The sequence below is a fragment of the Podarcis liolepis genome (genome assembly GCF_965112155.1).
Source record: "Podarcis liolepis genome assembly, chromosome: 4".
Lineage (NCBI taxonomy): Eukaryota > Metazoa > Chordata > Lepidosauria > Squamata > Lacertidae > Podarcis > Podarcis liolepis.
In genome coordinates, this window is record NC_139558.1 from 102,794,895 (window position 1) to 102,816,072 (window position 21,178).

The 21,178-nt window shown below is 51.8% G+C and overlaps 2 protein-coding genes across 5 annotated transcripts in view; both read left to right on the plus strand.

Moving 5' to 3' along the window:
- LOC310705065 (uncharacterized protein) overlaps positions 1 to 21,178 on the plus strand; it is a 177,096-nt gene that overhangs the window by 113,001 nt on the left and 42,917 nt on the right. Inside the window, exon 1 of one of the 2 annotated variants that reach the window (XM_083499405.1) lies at positions 2,653 to 3,283. The exons of the other annotated variant lie outside the window; for it this stretch is intronic. The gene's annotated coding sequence lies outside the window, so the exon portion shown is untranslated. Of the gene's footprint in view, positions 1 to 2,652; positions 3,284 to 21,178 lie in introns of those variants that run through there. 2 annotated transcript variants of the gene reach the window in all.
- Positions 108 to 21,178, plus strand: part of LOC310705039 (uncharacterized protein) — a 35,534-nt gene continuing 14,463 nt past the window's right edge. Inside the window, exons 1-5 of one of the 3 annotated variants that reach the window (XM_083499327.1) lie at positions 108 to 976; positions 1,173 to 1,254; positions 1,350 to 1,436; positions 1,539 to 1,621; positions 2,503 to 2,629. In XM_083499327.1, coding sequence (XP_083355453.1) covers positions 560 to 976; positions 1,173 to 1,254; positions 1,350 to 1,436; positions 1,539 to 1,621; positions 2,503 to 2,629 — 796 coding nt within the window. In that variant the 5' untranslated portion in view covers positions 108 to 559. Of the gene's footprint in view, positions 977 to 1,172; positions 1,267 to 1,349; positions 1,437 to 1,538; positions 1,622 to 2,502; positions 2,630 to 21,178 lie in introns of all 3 variants that reach the window. The other 2 variants (XM_083499328.1, XM_083499329.1) reach the window with 2 other exon arrangements.

Here is a 21,178-nt window from a genome sequence, read left to right on the forward strand (position 1 = left end):
GAAAAAGAGACCTCACCCCACGAATCTGTCTGGACAGCGGCAGAGATTGCAGAAAAGGAGACAGAAGCAGGGAGTGGAGGTGGGGTGGGGGTGGGGTGGGGAGCAACTCCCGAGGACCCCCAGGTCAGGACCCCCACTAGAGAAAAGCATCCATTTATCACAAGATACAAATGACTCCCTTATCAGTCGGTTCTGACTTCATGCATTGACTGGAAGGCAGCAGAAACCAGGTTGATTAATCTGACAGAAATCCCTTCCGTTGCCTCCACATTCTGCATTGCTTGAAGGCTAGAGACTTATTTCTTCTCCTCTTCCTCCTCCTCTTTCTTTTCAGAAAGATATCTCATGGTCTGGGATGTGGTGCAGTCCAGCCCTGGTTCCCAGCAAGACTCATCCATGCTTGCTCAGGGAACCATTTTCCCCCCTGTCCTACAAATTTTGTAACAGAACAATGTATTTGCTTTGTAGGATTTGCTAGAGCTTCTCATTTAGACGGACAGAACTTCGCAGAAGACCAAAGGGTTTCTTCTGATCTCTCAGAGGCTTCCTCAGAGCACAGATGGATGAGCGAGACTCAGCTGGCCCTAGAGCAGGAAGAGGCCATGCCAACCAAACTGGGAGCAGTGGGGGATTCTGGGAAAACTCTGTGCAGAAGATCCTGGGTGAGGAGGACACCCTCCGCTCAGAGGTGCAGAGCCAGCAGTTGAGGCAGTTCTGCTGCCAGGAGGCCAAAGGACCCCGAGAGGTTTGCAGCCGACTCTACCACCTTGACCATCAGTGGCTGAAGCCAGAAAGGCACACGAAAGCTGAGATGCTGGACCTGGTGATCTTGGAGCAGTTCCTGGCTGTCCTTCCCCTGGAGATGGAGAGCTGGGTGAGGGACTGTGGAGCGGAGACCAGTTCCCAGGCGGTGGCCCTGGCTGAAGGTTTTCTCCTGAGTCAGGCAGAGGAGAGAAAGCAGGAACAGAATAAACAGGTGAGAGAGACTTTCCTCTGGATACTCCCAAGGGGCTCCAAACAGGACAGAGAACATCCCATAATGGTCTGCTGATGGCCCATCCTTTTTCTGGGAAATGCATCCATGGAATGAGATCTAACACCCTTCAAGTCTTGCCATTCTCTTTCTAGTATTTCTCCCCATTCTCGGTTTTGAATCCTTGTTTCTTTCTCAGGGAAAGGATCTCTTTGCAGAAATGGACCTGGATTCCTGTGAGGCAGAGAGGCCTCCGTTGGACACCAGAGAGAGGCCACTGGGTAAGGAGGAAGGTAGCTTTTCTCTGTTTGGTCTCATTCTGTTGGTTTCCCAACTCATCTGAGGGTTCTTTTCATCTTGTTTTGGGGGGAGACAGTTGGGAACAAGGGTCCAGAAGAGGGGAGATGTATTTTTTCACAACAAAGATACGAAATGGGCACAAACGTCCAAATACTCTCAGCAGGTAAGTCCTTCTCAAAGGCCCATCTGTAGTTAGAGATGCCCTGTTTCACCTGTGAGAGAAGCAGGCACTCCTGGCGTCCTGCTTACCTTTTTTCTCTTGCAGGTGGCAGAAGGATGCCAGCAAGACCTCCTGATCCGCCTTTTCATGGGGGCAGAAGGGAAGCAGCAGCTCTGGAACCAGATCAGGTCAGGGGAAGCTGCCTTGTGGGGACAGAGGCTGAGGGATGGAGGAATGTCATGGACTGGTTGGGCACAGAGGAATGGTGGGAGGATGCAGCCAGGGAACCAGGAAGGGAAGATGGCTCAGAGCCGAAGGAGTGGAGGTGGAGGAAGGTTGGGCTGTCAGAGAGAGAAGAGGGAGAATTCTGGGAAGAGGAGGTGTCAGAAGCTGAAGGGGAAACAGGGCTTAGTGAGCTGGGAGATTCTGTGGCAGAATGCAGCACAGAATCAGAGGCAGAAGAGGAAGGAGGCGAGTGGGAGGAGGGAGGTCGAGAGGCAGAGGTGAGTCAGAAGAAGGAGGAGCCACCGGTGGCTCCCTCTCCTTTTGCCAGAAGCCGCCTTCCCTGCTTGTCTCTCAGAGTCAGGAGACGAAAATAGGCTTATTTTAATTGTCTATTCATCACTGAATGCTAAAATTGTTTTCTAAGCAGTTGACAAACAAGAACAAATAGTGGCCTGGGTTCACCTAACCAGCCTGTCCCCCATTCCTCCCCTTCCTCCTCTCCATGCCCCCCTGAACCCCTTGAATTTGGCTCTAGGGCATTGGGAGGGAACCTTCCCAGAATAGCTCACGAGGAGAGGAGAAAGTGGATCCGTCCATTGAGGAAACTATAATGTTTGGGTAGGCAGAATGACTTGGAAAACACAAGGTGGAGTACCACCTATTTGCACAAAGACAAATACCCATAATTAAAATGCAGAATAAAATAAGCATCCATAAATAAAATGTGCAGCAAAGCAATCCTATTTAAACAACACTGCAATTTACAGGAAGGAAACAACAGAGCATTGTGTAGCAGATCATATTTCTGCTGTCTCAGAGGAGGACATTTCCCTTTTTCTTTTAGGGTCCAGTGTGCTTTGAAGATGTTGCTGTTCGTTTCACGGACGAGGAGTGGGCGTTGCTGGATCCTGACCAGAGAGCTTTGCATAAGGACGTCATGGAGGAGAATTGTGGGATCGTGGCCTCTCTTGGTAAGGTTCCCTGTGGGATCGTCATATCTGCCTGGAAATTCAAAAAATACGTCTATGGACCAACCTCATATATTTTCACAGAGCTCAATAGTGGCCCCTATAACACCTGGGAACCTAACACCCCCACAATAAACAGTAACTTACAGTTTTTTCTTTGAACAATCTTCCTCAAATTAATCCTTTTTCTACCACGATTGGGCTGCTTTCAACTGCCCAGGCCATCTTAAATGTCAGCTTCAGAATTGTTAGGAAAGATAAGTAGCTTCAGGTTTTCTGTTTTTGTTTTTGCTCCTGTCAGTCTTGGGTTGACCAAAGAGACGACTGACATTGGATAATAATAATAATAATTTATTATTTATACCCCGCCCATCTGGCTGAGTTTCCCCAGCCACTCTGGGCGGCTTCCATAGAAACCAAAAATACACTAAAATATCACACATTAAAAACTTCCCTGAACAGGGCTGTCTTAAGATGTCTTCTGAATGTCAGGTAATTGTTTATCTCTTTGACATCTGATGGGAGGGCGTTCCACAGGGCGGGCGCCACTACCAAGAAGGCCCTCTGTTTGGTTCCCTGTAGCCTCACTTCTCGCAATGAGGGAACCGCCAGAAGGCCCTCGGCGCTGGATCTCAGTGTCCGGGCTGAACGATGGGGGTGGAGACGCTCCTTCAGGTATACTGGACCGAGGCTGTTTAGGGCTTTAAAGATCAGCACCAACACGTTGAATCGTGCTCAGAAACGTACTGGGAGCCAATGCAGATCTCTCAGAACTGGTGTTATGTGGTCCCGGCGGCCACTCCCAGTCACCAGTCTAGCTGCCGCATTCTGGATTAATTGCAGTTTCCGGGTCACCTTCAAAGGTAGCCCCACGTAGAGCGCGTTGCAGTAGTCCAAGCATGAGATAACTAGAGCATGCACCACTCTGGCGAGACAGTTCGCGGGCAGGTAGGGTCTTAGCCTGCGTACCAGATGGAGCTGGAAGACAGCTGCCCTGGACACAGAGTTAACCTGCACCTCCATGGACAGCTGTGAGTCCAAAATGACTCCCAGGCTGCGCACCTGGTTCTTCAGGAGCACAGTTGCCCCATTCAAGACCAGGGAATCCTCCACACCTGCCCGCCTCCTGTCCCCCAAAAACAGTACTTCTGTCTTGTCAGGATTCAACCTCAATCTGTTAGCCGCCATCCATCCTCCAACCGCCTCCAGGCACTCACACAGGACCTTCACCGCCTTCACTGGTTCTGATTTAAAGGAGAGGTAGAGCTGGGTGTCATCTGCATACTGATGAACACCCAGCCCAAACCCCCTGATGATCTCTCCCAGCGGCTTCATATAGATATTAAAAAGCATGGGGGAGAGGATGGAACCCTGAGGCACCCCACAAGTGAGAGCCCAGGGGTCTGAACACTCATCCCCCACCACCACTTTCTGGACATGGCCCAGGAGGAAGGAGCGGAACCACTGTATGACAGTGCCCCCAGCTCCCAGCCCCTCTAGACGGTCCAGAAGGATGTTATGGTCGATGGTGTCAAAGGCCGCTGAGAGATCCAGCAGAACTAGGAAACAGCTCTCACCTTTGTCCCCAGCCCACCGGAGATCATCAACCAGCGCGACCAAGGCAGTTTCAGTCCCATGGTGAGGCCTGAATCCCGATTGGAAGGGATCCAAATGGTCCGCTTCCTCCAGGCATGCTTGGAGTTGTTCAGCAACCACCCGCTCAATCACCTTGCCCAAGAATGGTTAATTTGAGACTGGGCAATAGTTGGCCAAATTGGCCGGGTCTAAAAATGTTTTTTTAAGAAGTGGTTTAATGACCGCCTCTTTCAGCGGGTCTGGGAAGGCTCCTTCACAGAGGGAAGCATTCACCACCCCGCAGAACCCATCGCCCAGCCCTTCCCGGCTAGCTTTTATAAGCCAGGATGGGCAAGGATCAAGGAGACAGGTGGTCGGTTTCACCTGTCCAAGCAGCCTGTCCACATCCTTGGAGGTAACAGATTGGAATTGATCCTATGTAACAGGACCAGACAGAACTCTAGCACTCTTCCGCCCTGGCCCTGCTCCCACGGTGGAGTCTACCTCCTTCTGAATCTGAGCGACTTTATCTGCAAAAAACTTTGCAAAAGCATTGCAGGAGATCTTGGGGTCCCTACCAGGCCCCGGTGGTGCAGGTGGTTCCGATAGATTCCGAACCACCTGAAAAAGTCTCCTTCTGCTGTTTTCTGCAGATGCAATGGAGGCGGCGAAGAAGACCCTCTTCGCCGTCGCCATTGCCACTTGGTAGGCTCGGCGTTGAGCTCTAGCCCGTGTCCGGTCTGATTCACAATGAGTTTTCCGCCACCGGGGCTCTAGCCGTCTCATCGATTGTTTCATCACCCTCAGCTCCGGGGGAAACCACGGGGCTGTCCGGGCTCCATGCAATCGGAGAGAGCGCTTTGGAGCCAGACAGTCCATAGCCCTGGTTAACTCTGCATTCCAGCGTGCCACCAGGGAATCTGCTGAAAGGCCATTAACTTGGGATAAAACATCCCCTACCACTCTCTGGAAGCCAATTGGATCCATTCAGTGGTGGGGGCAGACCATCCGAATAAGTCCCACCTCCCTGTAGAGGGGAAGGGTTGCGGAGAAGTCCAGTTGCACCAGGAAGTGATCTGACCATGGCACTTCTTTTGTTTCGCTTTTAGTTAATGTCAGATCACCAACACCCGTAGAGGTAAACACCAAGTCTAAGGCATGTCCGCGGCTATGAGTTGGGCCAAACTTATTCAGGGACAGCCCCATGGAGGCCATGCTTTCCACGAAGTCCCGAGCGGCCCCTTGTAAGGTCGTGTCGGCATGGATGTTAAAATCCCCTAGGACAACCAAACTAGGTGTCTCCAGGAGAACATCCGCCGCGACCTGAAGCAGCTCGGGCAGGGAATCCTTGGTGCAGCGGGGAGGTCGGTGTACCAGTAGGAATCCTGTACTGCCCCTATTGCCCAACTTCCAGAACATGCACTCAGAAAACTGGGTCTTCCCAATAGGACGCCTGGTGCAGACTAATGACTTCCTAAAACTCACTGCAACCCCCCCTCCCCGCCCACATGACCTGGGTTGCTGTGCGTAAGAGAAACCTGGTGGGCAAGCAGCGGCAAGGACAGGCCCATCTGCTTCATCCAACCAGGTCTCTGTCACACATGCCAGGTCAAATCCGCCATCCACAATCAGGTCGTGGATGGCAGAGGTTTTATTCATCATTGACCTGGCATTGCACAGCAACACTTTCAGGTCATGTGGGTATCCCTTGCTGATTACTGTATCCTTCCGGTCAGGACCAGACCTGGAGGCAGGGATAGTCCTCCAACAACGACTAAACCTGCCTCCTTGGTAATGACATGGTCTGGTCTTAGCATAACTCCTCCTCCTGCCCATGATCACTGAGATTGGGTGTCCTAATACATCCCCCCCTTTGGAACCTGCCCCAGCCAATCTATTGGCTGAGGCCCACTCCCAGGCAGCCATGATCCTTCCCCTTACAAAGCAAAATACAAACTATATAATAACTTAACAGAATAATAACAACAACAACAAACAACAACAACAACAATAATGATAATAATAAAACCAAAGCAAGAAACAATAGCGCTCAAATTAAACTACTCCCCACCCTGACTAAATGCTTATCCCACCCCAAGCAAAAATAAAATAATGAAATAATATAATATTATAAAAAACAACAACCACCATTTAAAGTGCTGCAAATTAAAAGCGCTTAAAACATTTAAAACCATTTTGTCCCTTGCTGCAGGTAGCTGCTCAGGCCTCTAAACTGTAGTGGTAAGTGCAGGCTCCACCCCCTAGGCCAGATGGAGTTGGCAGGAGAGGGAGCGGTCCTCCCAACACTCACGCAGGCAGCAGCAGCAGCCGTGTCCTGGAGGCCTCTCTCAGGCCTCTTATGCTGTGGCTGTGAGTGCAGGATCCGCCCCCTAGGCCAGATGGTGTTGGCAGGAGAGGGAGCGGTCTTCCCAGCACTCACACAAGCAGCAGCAGCAGCAGTGTCCCGGAGGCCTCTCTCAGGCCTCTTATGCTGTGGCTGTGAGTGCAGGATCCGCCCCCTAGGCCAGATGGTGTTGTCAGGAGAGGGAGCGGTCTTCCCAACACTCACGCAGGCAGCAACAGCAGCCGTGTCCTGGAGGCCTCTCTCAGGCCTCTTATGCTGTGGCTGTGAGTGCAGGATCCGCCCCCTAGGCCAGATGGTGTTGGCAGGAGAGGGAGCGGTCTTCCCAGCACTCACACAAGCAGCAGCAGCAGCAGTGTCCCGGAGGCCTCTCTCAGGCCTCTTATGCTGTGGCTGTGAGTGCAGGATCCGCCCCCTAGGCCAGATGGTGTTGTCAGGAGAGGGAGCGGTCTTCCCAGCACTCACACAAGCAGCAGCAGCAGTAATGTCCCGGAGGCCTCTCTCAGGCCTCTTATGCTGTGGTGAGTGCAGGCCCTGCCCCCTAGGCCAGATGGAGTTGGCAGGAGAGGGAGCGGTCCTCCCAACACTCACGCAGGCAGCAACAGCAGCCGTGTCCTGGAGGCCTCTCTCAGGCCTCTTATGCTGTGGCTGTGAGTGCAGGATCCGCCCCCTAGGCCAGATGGTGTTGGCAGGAGAGGGAGCGGTCTTCCCAGCACTCACACAAGCAGCAGCAGCAGTAATGTCCCGGAGGCCTCTCTCAGGCCTCTTATGCTGTGGTGAGTGCAGGCCCTGCCCCCTAGGCCAGATGGAGTTGGCAGGAGAGGGAGCGGTCCTCCCAACACTCACGCAGGCAGCAACAGCAGCCGTGTCCTGGAGGCCTCTCTCAGGCCTCTTATGTTGTGGCTGTGAGTGCAGGATCTGCCCCCTAGGCCAGATGGTGTTGGCAGGAGAGGGAGCGGTCTTCCCAGCACTCACACAAGCAGCAGCAGCAGCAGTGTCCCGGAGGCCTCTCTCAGGCCTCTTATGCTGTGGCTGTGAGTGCAGGATCCGCCCCCTAGGCCAGATGGTGTTGTCAGGAGAGGGAGCGGTCTTCCCAGCACTCACACAAGCAGCAGCAGCAGTAATGTCCCGGAGGCCTCTCTCAGGCCTCTTATGCTGTGGTGAGTGCAGGCCCTGCCCCCTAGGCCAGATGGAGTTGGCAGGAGAGGGAGCGGTCCTCCCAACACTCACGCAGGCAGCAACAGCAGCCGTGTCCTGGAGGCCTCTCTCAGGCCTCTTATGCTGTGGCTGTGAGTGCAGGATCCGCCCCCTAGGCCAGATGGTGTTGGCAGGAGAGGGAGCGGTCTTCCCAGCACTCACACAAGCAGCAGCAGCAGTAATGTCCCGGAGGCCTCTCTCAGGCCTCTTATGCTGTGGTGAGTGCAGGCCCTGCCCCCTAGGCCAGATGGAGTTGGCAGGAGAGGGAGCGGTCCTCCCAACACTCACGCAGGCAGCAACAGCAGCCGTGTCCTGGAGGCCTCTCTCAGGCCTCTTATGTTGTGGCTGTGAGTGCAGGATCTGCCCCCTAGGCCAGATGGTGTTGGCAGGAGAGGGAGCGGTCTTCCCAGCACTCACACAAGCAGCAGCAGCAGTAATGTCCCGGAGGCCTCTCTCAGGCCTCTTATGCTGTGGTGAGTGCAGGCCCTGCCCCCTAGGCCAGATGGAGTTGGCAGGAGAGGGAGCGGTCCTCCCAACACTCACGCAGGCAGCAACAGCAGCCGTGTCCTGGAGGCCTCTCTCAGGCCTCTTATGTTGTGGCTGTGAGTGCAGGATCCGCCCCCTAGGCCAGATGGTGTTGTCAGGAGAGGGAGCGGTCTTCCCAGCACTCACACAAGCAGCAGCAGCAGCAGTGTCCCGGAGGCCTCTCTCAGGCCTCTTATGCTGTGGCTGTGAGTGCAGGATCCGCCCCCTAGGCCAGATGGTGTTGGCAGGAGAGGGAGCGGTCTTCCCAGCACTCACACAAGCAGCAGCAGCAGTAATGTCCCGGAGGCCTCTCTCAGGCCTCTTATGCTGTGGTGAGTGCAGGCCCTGCCCCCTAGGCCAGATGGAGTTGGCAGGAGAGGGAGCGGTCCTCCCAACACTCACGCAGGCAGCAACAGCAGCCGTGTCCTGGAGGCCTCTCTCAGGCCTCTTATGCTGTGGCTGTGAGTGCAGGATCCGCCCCCTAGGCCAGATGGTGTTGGCAGGAGAGGGAGCGGTCTTCCCAGCACTCACACAAGCAGCAGCAGCAGTAATGTCCCGGAGGCCTCTCTCAGGCCTCTTATGCTGTGGTGAGTGCAGGCCCTGCCCCCTAGGCCAGATGGAGTTGGCAGGAGAGGGAGCGGTCCTCCCAACACTCACGCAGGCAGCAACAGCAGCCGTGTCCTGGAGGCCTCTCTCAGGCCTCTTATGTTGTGGCTGTGAGTGCAGGATCTGCCCCCTAGGCCAGATGGTGTTGGCAGGAGAGGGAGCGGTCTTCCCAGCACTCACACAAGCAGCAGCAGCAGCAGTGTCCCGGAGGCCTCTCTCAGGCCTCTTATGCTGTGGCTGTGAGTGCAGGATCCGCCCCCTAGGCCAGATGGTGTTGTCAGGAGAGGGAGCGGTCTTCCCAGCACTCACACAAGCAGCAGCAGCAGTAATGTCCCGGAGGCCTCTCTCAGGCCTCTTATGCTGTGGTGAGTGCAGGCCCTGCCCCCTAGGCCAGATGGAGTTGGCAGGAGAGGGAGCGGTCCTCCCAACACTCACGCAGGCAGCAACAGCAGCCGTGTCCTGGAGGCCTCTCTCAGGCCTCTTATGCTGTGGCTGTGAGTGCAGGATCCGCCCCCTAGACCAGATGGTGTTGGCAGGAGAGGGAGCGGTCTTCCCAGCACTCACACAAGCAGCAGCAGCAGTAATGTCCCGGAGGCCTCTCTCAGGCCTCTTATGCTGTGGTGAGTGCAGGCCCTGCCCCCTAGGCCAGATGGAGTTGGCAGGAGAGGGAGCGGTCCTCCCAACACTCACGCAGGCAGCAACAGCAGCCGTGTCCTGGAGGCCTCTCTCAGGCCTCTTATGTTGTGGCTGTGAGTGCAGGATCTGCCCCCTAGGCCAGATGGTGTTGGCAGGAGAGGGAGCGGTCTTCCCAGCACTCACACAAGCAGCAGCAGCAGTAATGTCCCGGAGGCCTCTCTCAGGCCTCTTATGCTGTGGTGAGTGCAGGCCCTGCCCCCTAGGCCAGATGGAGTTGGCAGGAGAGGGAGCGGTCCTCCCAACACTCACGCAGGCAGCAACAGCAGCCGTGTCCTGGAGGCCTCTCTCAGGCCTCTTATGTTGTGGCTGTGAGTGCAGGATCCGCCCCCTAGGCCAGATGGTGTTGTCAGGAGAGGGAGCGGTCTTCCCAGCACTCACACAAGCAGCAGCAGCAGCAGTGTCCCGGAGGCCTCTCTCAGGCCTCTTATGCTGTGGCTGTGAGTGCAGGATCCGCCCCCTAGGCCAGATGGTGTTGGCAGGAGAGGGAGCGGTCTTCCCAGCACTCACACAAGCAGCAGCAGCAGTAATGTCCCGGAGGCCTCTCTCAGGCCTCTTATGCTGTGGTGAGTGCAGGCCCTGCCCCCTAGGCCAGATGGAGTTGGCAGGAGAGGGAGTGGTCCTCCCAACACTCACGCAGGCAGCAACAGCAGCCGTGTCCTGGAGGCCTCTCTCAGGCCTCTTATGCTGTGGCTGTGAGTGCAGGATCCGCCCCCTAGGCCAGATGGTGTTGGCAGGAGAGGGAGCGGTCTTCCCAGCACTCACACAAGCAGCAGCAGCAGCAGTGTCCCGGAGGCCTCTCTCAGGCCTCTTATGCTGTGGCTGTGAGTGCAGGATCCGCCCCCTAGGCCAGATGGTGTTGTCAGGAGAGGGAGCGGTCTTCCCAGCACTCACACAAGCAGCAGCAGCAGCAGTGTCCCGGAGGCCTCTCTCAGGCCTCTTATGCTGTGGTGAGTGCAGGCCCTGCCCCCTAGGCCAGATGGAGTTGGCAGGAGAGGGAGCGGTCCTCCCAACACTCACGCAGGCAGCAACAGCAGCCGTGTCCTGGAGGCCTCTCTCAGGCCTCTTATGCTGTGGCTGTGAGTGCAGGATCCGCCCCCTAGGCCAGATGGTGTTGGCAGGAGAGGGAGCGGTCTTCCCAGCACTCACACAAGCAGCAGCAGCAGCAGTGTCCCGGAGGCCTCTCTCAGGCCTCTTATGCTGTGGCTGTGAGTGCAGGATCCGCCCCCTAGGCCAGATGGTGTTGGCAGGAGAGGGAGCGGTCTTCCCAGCACTCACACAAGCAGCAGCAGCAGTAATGTCCCGGAGGCCTCTCTCAGGCCTCTTATGCTGTGGTGAGTGCAGGCCCTGCCCCCTAGGCCAGATGGAGTTGGCAGGAGAGGGAGTGGTCCTCCCAACACTCACGCAGGCAGCAACAGCAGCCGTGTCCTGGAGGCCTCTCTCAGGCCTCTTATGCTGTGGCTGTGAGTGCAGGATCCGCCCCCTAGGCCAGATGGTGTTGGCAGGAGAGGGAGCGGTCTTCCCAGCACTCACACAAGCAGCAGCAGCAGCAGTGTCCCGGAGGCCTCTCTCAGGCCTCTTATGCTGTGGCTGTGAGTGCAGGATCCGCCCCCTAGGCCAGATGGTGTTGTCAGGAGAGGGAGCGGTCTTCCCAGCACTCACACAAGCAGCAGCAGCAGCAGTGTCCCGGAGGCCTCTCTCAGGCCTCTTATGCTGTGGTGAGTGCAGGCCCTGCCCCCTAGGCCAGATGGAGTTGGCAGGAGAGGGAGCGGTCCTCCCAACACTCACGCAGGCAGCAACAGCAGCCGTGTCCTGGAGGCCTCTCTCAGGCCTCTTATGCTGTGGCTGTGAGTGCAGGATCCGCCCCCTAGGCCAGATGGTGTTGGCAGGAGAGGGAGCGGTCTTCCCAGCACTCACACAAGCAGCAGCAGCAGCAGTGTCCCGGAGGCCTCTCTCAGGCCTCTTATGCTGTGGCTGTGAGTGCAGGATCCGCCCCCTAGGCCAGATGGTGTTGTCAGGAGAGGGAGCGGTCTTCCCAGCACTCACACAAGCAGCAGCAGCAGCAGTGTCCCGGAGGCCTCTCTCAGGCCTCTTATGCTGTGGTGAGTGCAGGCCCTGCCCCCTAGGCCAGATGGAGTTGGCAGGAGAGGGAGCGGTCCTCCCAACACTCACGCAGGCAGCAACAGCAGCCGTGTCCTGGAGGCCTCTCTCAGGCCTCTTATGCTGTGGCTGTGAGTGCAGGATCCGCCCCCTAGGCCAGATGGTGTTGGCAGGAGAGGGAGCGGTCTTCCCAGCACTCACACAAGCAGCAGCAGCAGCAGTGTCCCGGAGGCCTCTCTCAGGCCTCTTATGCTGTGGCTGTGAGTGCAGGACCCGCCCCCTAGGCCAGATGGTGTTGTCAGGAGAGGGAGCGGTCTTCCCAGCACTCACACAAGCAGCAGCAGCAGCAGTGTCCCGGAGGCCTCTCTCAGGCCTCTTATGCTGTGGTGAGTGCAGGCCCTGCCCCCTAGGCCAGATGGAGTTGGCAGGAGAGGGAGCGGTCCTCCCAACACTCACGCAGGCAGCAACAGCAGCCGTGTCCTGGAGGCCTCTCTCAGGCCTCTTATGCTGTGGCTGTGAGTGCAGGATCCGCCCCCTAGGCCAGATGGTGTTGGCAGGAGAGGGAGCGGTCTTCCCAGCACTCACACAAGCAGCAGCAGCAGCAGTGTCCCGGAGGCCTCTCTCAGGCCTCTTATGCTGTGGCTGTGAGTGCAGGATCCGCCCCCTAGGCCAGATGGTGTTGTCAGGAGAGGGAGCGGTCTTCCCAGCACTCACACAAGCAGCAGCAGCAGCAGTGTCCCGGAGGCCTCTCTCAGGCCTCTTATGCTGTGGTGAGTGCAGGCCCTGCCCCCTAGGCCAGATGGAGTTGGCAGGAGAGGGAGCGGTCCTCCCAGCACTCACCAGAGCAGCAGCAGCAGTAATGTTCCGGAGGCCTCTTAAGCTGTGGCGATGAGTGCAGGCTCCACCCCCTAGGCCAGATGAAGTTGGTTGGAGAGGGAGCGGTCCTCCCAGCACTCACGCGAGCAGCAGCAACAGCAGCCGTGTCCCGGAGGCCTTGATGGAGGCCCTCAAGCTGTGGCAGTGAGTGCAGGCCCCGCCCCCTTGGCCAGATGGAGTTGGCAGGAGAGGGAGCGGTCTTCCCAGCACTCACGCAAGCAGCAACAGCAGCAGTCATGATGATGATGATGATGATGATGATGATGATACAGTGGTACCTCGGTTTACAAACTTAATCTTTTCCAGAAGAGGACGGTTCTTAAATCAAGGTACCACTTTAGTAATAATAATATTTTTTATTTCTACCCTGCCTATCCGGCTGGGTTGCCCCAGCCACTCTGGGCGGCTTCCAACACACATATAATCATGAAACATAATCTGATCCCATATATAAAGAACATTAACTTTAAAATGAACAACTTCTACTAGTGGCCAAAATTGTGGAAACCTATTTTGAAAGGTGTATTTCTGAGGTTTGGTGGCTCATAACACCACTTTTGTGTGGAGTAATACCATAAAATTATATAGCAATGGAAAGATAATTTAATGAAGAAAGTAATGCAATGACTTTTATGAAGGAGTATTTATTGGAACAGCAGTCATAAAGTGAAAACGTGAAACCTTTGGTAACCATTGGTAACCTTTAGCTTTAATTACGGCCTTACAACGCCTTCACTTGAAGTGAACCAAGTCTTTAGTTCTGCAGCTGTAATAATGGGAAACCAAGACTGAATTATTGCCTCTGTTAATAGAGCTTTATTGCTGGGTTGCTTCTGTATAACAAGTTTCTTTAGTCGGCTCCATATATTTCTGATTGGGTTGAAGTGTGGGCTATTCCCAGGCCATTCCAGCAGTGATATATCATTATCTTGAAAGCACCTTTTGCACATAGCAGCAACATGACATGGAGCTGAATCCTGTTGAAATAGAATATATATATGCTTTCGTAGATTTTCACGGGTATAGGAATGCAGGTTTTGGTGTCTTCGGGTGTCTTCCCGTGTAAGAGTTGGGGTGTCTAGGCGACGTTTCGACGAGGTCTCACTCGTCATCTTCAGGCTGGTGCTTTCGGCTTCTTGTTACTGGAACAGAGCAGGATCTCAGTGTTTGAGTTCCTATAAATACTGTTGAGGGGGTGTGGTGTGTGGCCTCCAACGTTCTGGGCAGAGAGGAAGTCCCAGGTTAGTGTGCCTTTTCTTCTTTTGTTCCTTAATTACTTGAGGGATATCCTGAGTGATTTCTTGAGTGATATTCTGAGTACCACTTAGGTGGGTCATTAAGTGTGGATTAGTTGCTAAAGCTTTCGTGTCTTGACCTCTTGAGCTTGTGAAGAGTTTTTCTGAGAAGATGGCTGTACTGCACTTAGTTGTGCTCTGGCTTGGCTTCGTGTATAGGGGCGAGCTGTGGTTTTGTGCCCTGTGCCCGCCAGATCTGTGTCGGGACTGCAGGGGGGTGCAGCATCTGGAGGTGCCACCATGGTCTGGCTACTGGATGGTGTCTGCAATTTATCTGTGGAGAGGGTCTGGGTTTGGGTCTGGTGTGGTTGATTGGTGATGGCGTTCTGTGTGCCTCTGGTTCTGGTGTCGGTTTTTGTGGGGAGGGCTAATTTCCAGATGTCTGGCAGGCGGGACGTGTCGTCACGCTTGTTCATGTTGTGAGGGTGTTTCTCTATCTCGATGGCTTCCATGATTATTCTCTTGTGGTGATGTTCCATGTTAAAGAGCAATTTGGAATCTGCAAAATTAATTTCGTGTCCTGTTTCTTTCATGTGTTGGAAAAGAGAGGAAGTTTTTTCTTCTTTTTTGACGGCATTCTTGTGTTCTGCGATACGTGCATTTATTCGTCTGTTTGTTTGTCCAATGTACGTGGCTGGGCAGACTTTGCAGGGTATTTCATAGACCCCTTGGTTTTCCAACTGGATTTTATCTTTGGGGTTTCTGAGGATATTGGCTATTTTTTGGTTGGTGCAAAAGGCTGTTTTGATATTGTGTTTATGGAGGATTTTGCTAATTTTATCTGTAGTGCCCTTGATATAAGGAAGGAGGGCCATGCCGTTGTTTTCTTCTGTGTCTTGGTTTTTGGGGGGTGTTTCTTTTTGGATTAGCTTCGTAACCTTATTTTGCTGGTATCCATTGGCGATTAACACATTTGAGAGATTCTGTAACTCAGTTGTCAAGTGGTCTTTGTCAGCCAGGCGTTTGGTTCTGGAGATGAGAGTCTTGGCTACGGAGTTTATTTGTGCAGGGTGGTGGTGTGATTGTGCATGTAAGTAGCGGTTGGTGTGTGTTTTTTTCCGGTAGATGGTGTGTCCTAGGGAGCCATCAGGTTTTTTGTAGATTAGGACGTCAAGGAAGGGAAGTTGGTTGTTGGCTTCTATTTCCATAGTGAATTGTATTTTGGGGTGTAGGCTGTTGAGATGTGTGAGGAAGCTATCTAGTTTTTCTTTCCCGTGTGGCCAAATTACAAAGGTGTCGTCAACATATCTGAGCCAAAGTTTATTAATGAAGCCTTGACAGCCATTCAAAACAAATACAATTCCCCCCGAATACATCCTGGACCTGACCAACCACTGCCTAACCAACACGTACTTCATCCACAACGGACAAAGATACAAACAGATAGAAGGAGCACCTATGGGATCACCCCTCTCACCGGTCATCGCAAATTTGTACATGGAACACTTTGAAACCAATGCTTTAGACAAGTCAGAACACAAACCCAAACTTTGGCTCAGATATGTTGACGACACCTTTGTAATTTGGCCACACGGGAAAGAAAAACTAGATAGCTTCCTCACACATCTCAACAGCCTACACCCCAAAATACAATTCACTATGGAAATAGAAGCCAACAACCAACTTCCCTTCCTTGACGTCCTAATCTACAAAAAACCTGATGGCTCCCTAGGACACACCATCTACCGGAAAAAAACACACACCAACCGCTACTTACATGCACAATCACACCACCACCCTGCACAAATAAACTCCGTAGCCAAGACTCTCATCTCCAGAACCAAACGCCTGGCTGACAAAGACCACTTGACAACTGAGTTACAGAATCTCTCAAATGTGTTAATCGCCAATGGATACCAGCAAAATAAGGTTACGAAGCTAATCCAAAAAGAAACACCCCCCAAAAACCAAGACACAGAAGAAAACAACGGCATGGCCCTCCTTCCTTATATCAAGGGCACTACAGATAAAATTAGCAAAATCCTCCATAAACACAATATCAAAACAGCCTTTTGCACCAACCAAAAAATAGCCAATATCCTCAGAAACCCCAAAGATAAAATCCAGTTGGAAAACCAAGGGGTCTATGAAATACCCTGCAAAGTCTGCCCAGCCACGTACATTGGACAAACAAACAGACGAATAAATGCACGTATCGCAGAACACAAGAATGCCGTCAAAAAAGAAGAAAAAACTTCCTCTCTTTTCCAACACATGAAAGAAACAGGACACGAAATTAATTTTGCAGATTCCAAATTGCTCTTTAACATGGAACATCACCACAAGAGAATAATCATGGAAGCCATCGAGATAGAGAAACACCCTCACAACATGAACAAGCGTGACGACACGTCCCGCCTGCCAGACATCTGGAAATTAGCCCTCCCCACAAAAACCGACACCAGAACCAGAGGCACACAGAACGCCATCACCAATCAACCACACCAGACCCAAACCCAGACCCTCTCCACAGATAAATTGCAGACACCATCCAGTAGCCAGACCATGGTGGCACCTCCAGATGCTGCACCCCCCTGCAGTCCCGACACAGATCTGGCGGGCACAGGGCACAAAACCACAGCTCGCCCCTATACACGAAGCCAAGCCAGAGCACAACTAAGTGCAGTACAGCCATCTTCTCAGAAAAACTCTTCACAAGCTCAAGAGGTCAAGACACGAAAGCTTTAGCAACTAATCCACACTTAATGACCCACCTAAGTGGTACTCAGAATATCACTCAAGAAATCACTCAGGATATCCCTCAAGTAATTAAGGAACAAAAGAAGAAAAGGCACACTAACCTGGGACTTCCTCTCTGCCCAGAACGTTGGAGGCCACACACCACACCCCCTCAACAGTATTTATAGGAACTCAAACACTGAGATCCTGCTCTGTTCCAGTAACAAGAAGCCGAAAGCACCAGCCTGAAGATGACGAGTGAGACCTCGTCGAAACGTCGCCTAGACACCCCAACTCTTACACGGGAAGACACCCGAAGACACCAAAACCTGCAGAATATATATATATATATATATTTGCTTTCGTAGATTTTCACGGGTACAGGAATGCAGGTTTTGGTGTCTTCGGGTGTCTTCCCGTGTAAGAGTTGGGGTGTCTAGGCGACGTTTCGACGAGGTCTCACTCGTCATCTTCAGGCTGGTGCTTTCGGCTTCTTGTTACTGGAACAGAGCAGGATCTCAGTGTTTGAGTTCCTATAAATACTGTTGAGGGGGTGTGGTGTATAGCCTCCAACGTTCTGGGCAGAGAGGAAGTTTCCAGGTTAGTGTGCCTTTTCTTCTTTTGTTCCTTAATTACTTGAGGGATATCTTGAGTGATTTCTTGAGTGATATTCTGAGTACCACTTAGGTGGGTCATTAAGTGTGGATTAGTTGCTAAAGCTTTCGTGTCTTGACCTCTTGAGCTTGTGAAGAGTTTTTCTGAGAAGATGGCTGTACTGCACTTAGTTGTGCTCTGGCTTGGCTTCGTGTAAAGTCTGCCCAGCCACGTACATTGGACAAACAAACAGACGAATAAATGCACGTATCGCAGAACACAAGAATGCCGTCAAAAAAGAAGAAAAAACTTCCTCTCTTTTCCAACACATGAAAGAAACAGGACACGAAATTAATTTTGCAGATTCCAAATTGCTCTTTAACATGGAACATCACCACAAGAGAATAATCATGGAAGCCATCGAGATAGAGAAACACCCTCACAACATGAACAAGCGTGACGACACGTCCCGCCTGCCAGACATCTGGAAATTAGCCCTCCCCACAAAAACAGACACCAGAACCAGAGGCACACAGAACGCCATCACCAATCAACCACACCAGACCCAAACCCAGACCCTCTCCACAGATAAATTACAGACACCATCCAGTAGCCAAACCATAGTGGCACCTCCGGATGCTGCACCCCCCTGCAATCCCTACACAGATCTGGCTGGCACAGGGCACAAAACCACAGCTCGCCCCTATACACGAAGCCAAGCCAGAGCACAACTAAGTGCAGTACAGCCATCTTCTCAGAAAAACTCTTCACAAGTTCAAGAGGTCAAGACACGAAAGCTTTAGCAACTAATCCACTCTTAATGACCCTCCTAAGTGGTACTCAGAATATCACTCAAGAAATCACTCAAGATATCCCTCAAGTAATTAAGGAACAAAAGAAGAAAAGTCACACTATCCTGGGAACTTCCTCTCTGCCCAGAATACACCACACCCCCTCAACAGTATTTATAGGAACTCAAACACTGAGATCCTGCTCTGTTCCAGTAACAAGAAGCCGTAAGCACCAGCCTGAAGATGACGAGTGAGACCTCGTCGAAACGTCGCCTAGACACCCCAACTCTTACACGGGAAGACACCCGAAGACACCAAAACCTGCATTCCTGTACCCGTGAAAATCTACGAAAGCAAATATATATATATATATATATATATATATATATATGCAGGTTTTGGTGTCTTCGGGTGTCTTCCCGTGTAAGAGTTGGGGTGTCTAGGCGACGTTTCGACGAGGTCTCACTCGTCATCTTCAGGCTGGTGCTTTCGGCTTCTTGTTACTGGAACAGAGCAGGATCTCAGTGTTTGAGTTCCTATAAATACTGTTGAGGGGGTGTGGTGTATAGCCTCCAACGTTCTGGGCAGAGAGGAAGTTCCCAGGTTAGTGTGCCTTTTCTTCTTTTGTTCCTTAATTACTTGAGGGATATCTTGAGTGATTTCTTGAGTGATATTCTGAGTACCACTTAGGTGGGTCATTAAGTGTGGATTAGTTGCTAAAGCTTTCGTGTCTTGACCTCTTGAGCTTGTGAAGAGTTTTTCTGAGAAGATGGCTGTACTGCACTTAGTTGTGCTCTGGCTTGGCTTCGTGTATAGGGGCGAGCTGTGGTTTTGTGCCCTGTGCCAGCCAGATCTGTGTAGGGATTGCAGGGGGGTGCAGCATCCGGAGGTGCCACTATGGTTTGGCTACTGGATGGTGTCTGTAATTTATCTGTGGAGAGGGTCTGGGTTTGGGTTTAATTTCGTGTCCTGTTTCTTTCATGTGTTGGAAAAGAGAGGAAGTTTTTTCTTCTTTTTTGACGGCATTCTTGTGTTCTGCGATACGTGCATTTATTCGTCTGTTTGTTTGTCCAATGTACGTGGCTGGGCAGACTTTGCAGGGTATTTCATAGACCCCTTGGTTTTCCAACTGGATTTTATCTTTGGGGTTTCTGAGGATATTGGCTATTTTTTGGTTGGTGCAAAAGGCTGTTTTGATATTGTGTTTATGGAGGATTTTGCTAATTTTATCTGTAGTGCCCTTGATATAAGGAAGGAGGGCCATGCCATTGTTTTCTTCTGTGTCTTGGTTTTTGGGGGGTGTTTCTTTTTGGATTAGCTTCGTAACCCTGTTTTGCTGGTATCCATTGGCGATTAACACATTTGAGAGATTCTGTAACTCAGTTGTCAAGTGGTCTTTGTCAGCCAGGCGTTTGGTTCTGGAGATGAGAGTCTTGGCTACGGAGTTTATTTGTGCAGGGTGGTGGTGTGATTGTGCATGTAAGTAGCGGTTGGTGTGTGTTTTTTTCCGGTAGATGGTGTGTCCTAGGGAGCCATCAGGTTTTTTGTAGATTAGGACGTCAAGGAAGGGAAGTTGGTTGTTGGCTTCTATTTCCATAGTGAATTGTATTTTGGGGTGTAGGCTGTTGAGATGTGTGAGGAAGCTATCTAGTTTTTCTTTCCCGTGTGGCCAAATTACAAAGGTGTCGTCAACATATCTGAGCCAGAGTTTGGGTTTGTGTTCTGACTTGTCTAAAGCATTGGTTTCAAAGTGTTCCATGTACAGATTTGCGATGACCGGTGAGAGGGGTGATCCCATAGGTGCTCCTTCTATCTGTTTGTATCTTTGTCCATTGTGGATGAAGTACGTGTTGGTTAGGCAGTGGTTGGTCAGGTCCAGGATGTATTCGGGGGGATTGTATTTGTTTTGGATGGCTGTCAAGGCTTCATTAATGGGCACTTGTGTGAAGAGAGATACAACATCGAAGCTCACAAGTAGGTCATCGGGATGTAGGTTTTGCTTCTTTATTGTTTCTATGAACTGGAAGGAGTTAGTAACGTGTGAAGCGATGGATTCTGCATAGGGCTGAAGTTGCTTAGCGAGAAATTTAGCGAGATTTTGTAGAGGTGAGCCTATGGAGCTGACTATTGGTCTGAGTGGTGTTCCTTCTTTGTGTATCTTGGGGAGACCGTAGAGTTTGGGGCATCTGGATGATTTTTCTCTGGGGATGATTCTTAGCTGGATTTCTTCACTGATAGGAGAGGCTTTTATTTTGGATTTGGTGGTTTTTTCCAGATAGGTGGTGGGATCTGTTTTTATAGGTTGGTAGGTAGGGTCTTGGAGTAGATTTGATAGTTTTGCTTGGTAGTCCGATGTGTTCATCACAACAGTGGCATTACCTTTGTCTGCTGGGAGAATGATTATGTTGTTGTCTTTCCTCAGGTTGGTGAGTGCTTTCTGTTCTTCTTTGTGTAAATTGCTTTTGGGTGGTTTGCTGGAGCAGAGGATGTTGGTGACTTCAAGTCTGATTTTATTGGCTTCATCTGGGTTGATTTTGGTTAGGCTAGCTTCGACTCCGCATATGATGTTTTCCGTGGGGATGCGTCTCGGGGCGACTGCAAAGTTGAAACCTTTGGAGAGTACTTTGGTTTCAGTTGAGGTGAGGATCCTGTCTGATATGTTATGTACTGTTTGTTTCATGGGTTGTTGTGGAGGGTGGCTGGGCTTCTGGCGTTTCTCTAGTTTGTGGAGTTTGTTGGTGTGTCTGTCTGTCTTATGTGAGGTCTCAGTTTCAGCTCTCCAGACGGCTAGTTGTTTGCATTTGTCCCAGAGTGCAGGGTGGATTTTGTTACAGAGTTTGAGGTGAAGAGTGAGCAGATCTTTGTTGGTTTGGTTTAGTAGGTATCTTTTCTTATGTATTTCGTTTCTGATTAGGGATAGTTCAGTTCGTTTCAGGATCCTTTCGGTAGCTGGGGTTTTAGAGTGGAATTTCAGTTGGAAGCATGTGGGAATTAAGTTGTTGTCTCGGCAGTTGCGTAGGAACAAGAGATCACATAAGATGGTGGCTCTTCGGATTTCTAGTTTCTCGTAGGTTCTTGTCAGCTGGAAGGTTTCCTCCCCGTAGAGGTGAGATATTTGCTTTCGTAGATTTTCACGGGTACAGGAATGCAGGTTTTGGTGTCTTCGGGTGTCTTCCCGTGTAAGAGTTGGGGTGTCTAGGCGACGTTTCGACGAGGTCTCACTCGTCATCTTCAGGCTGGTGCTTACGGCTTCTTGTTA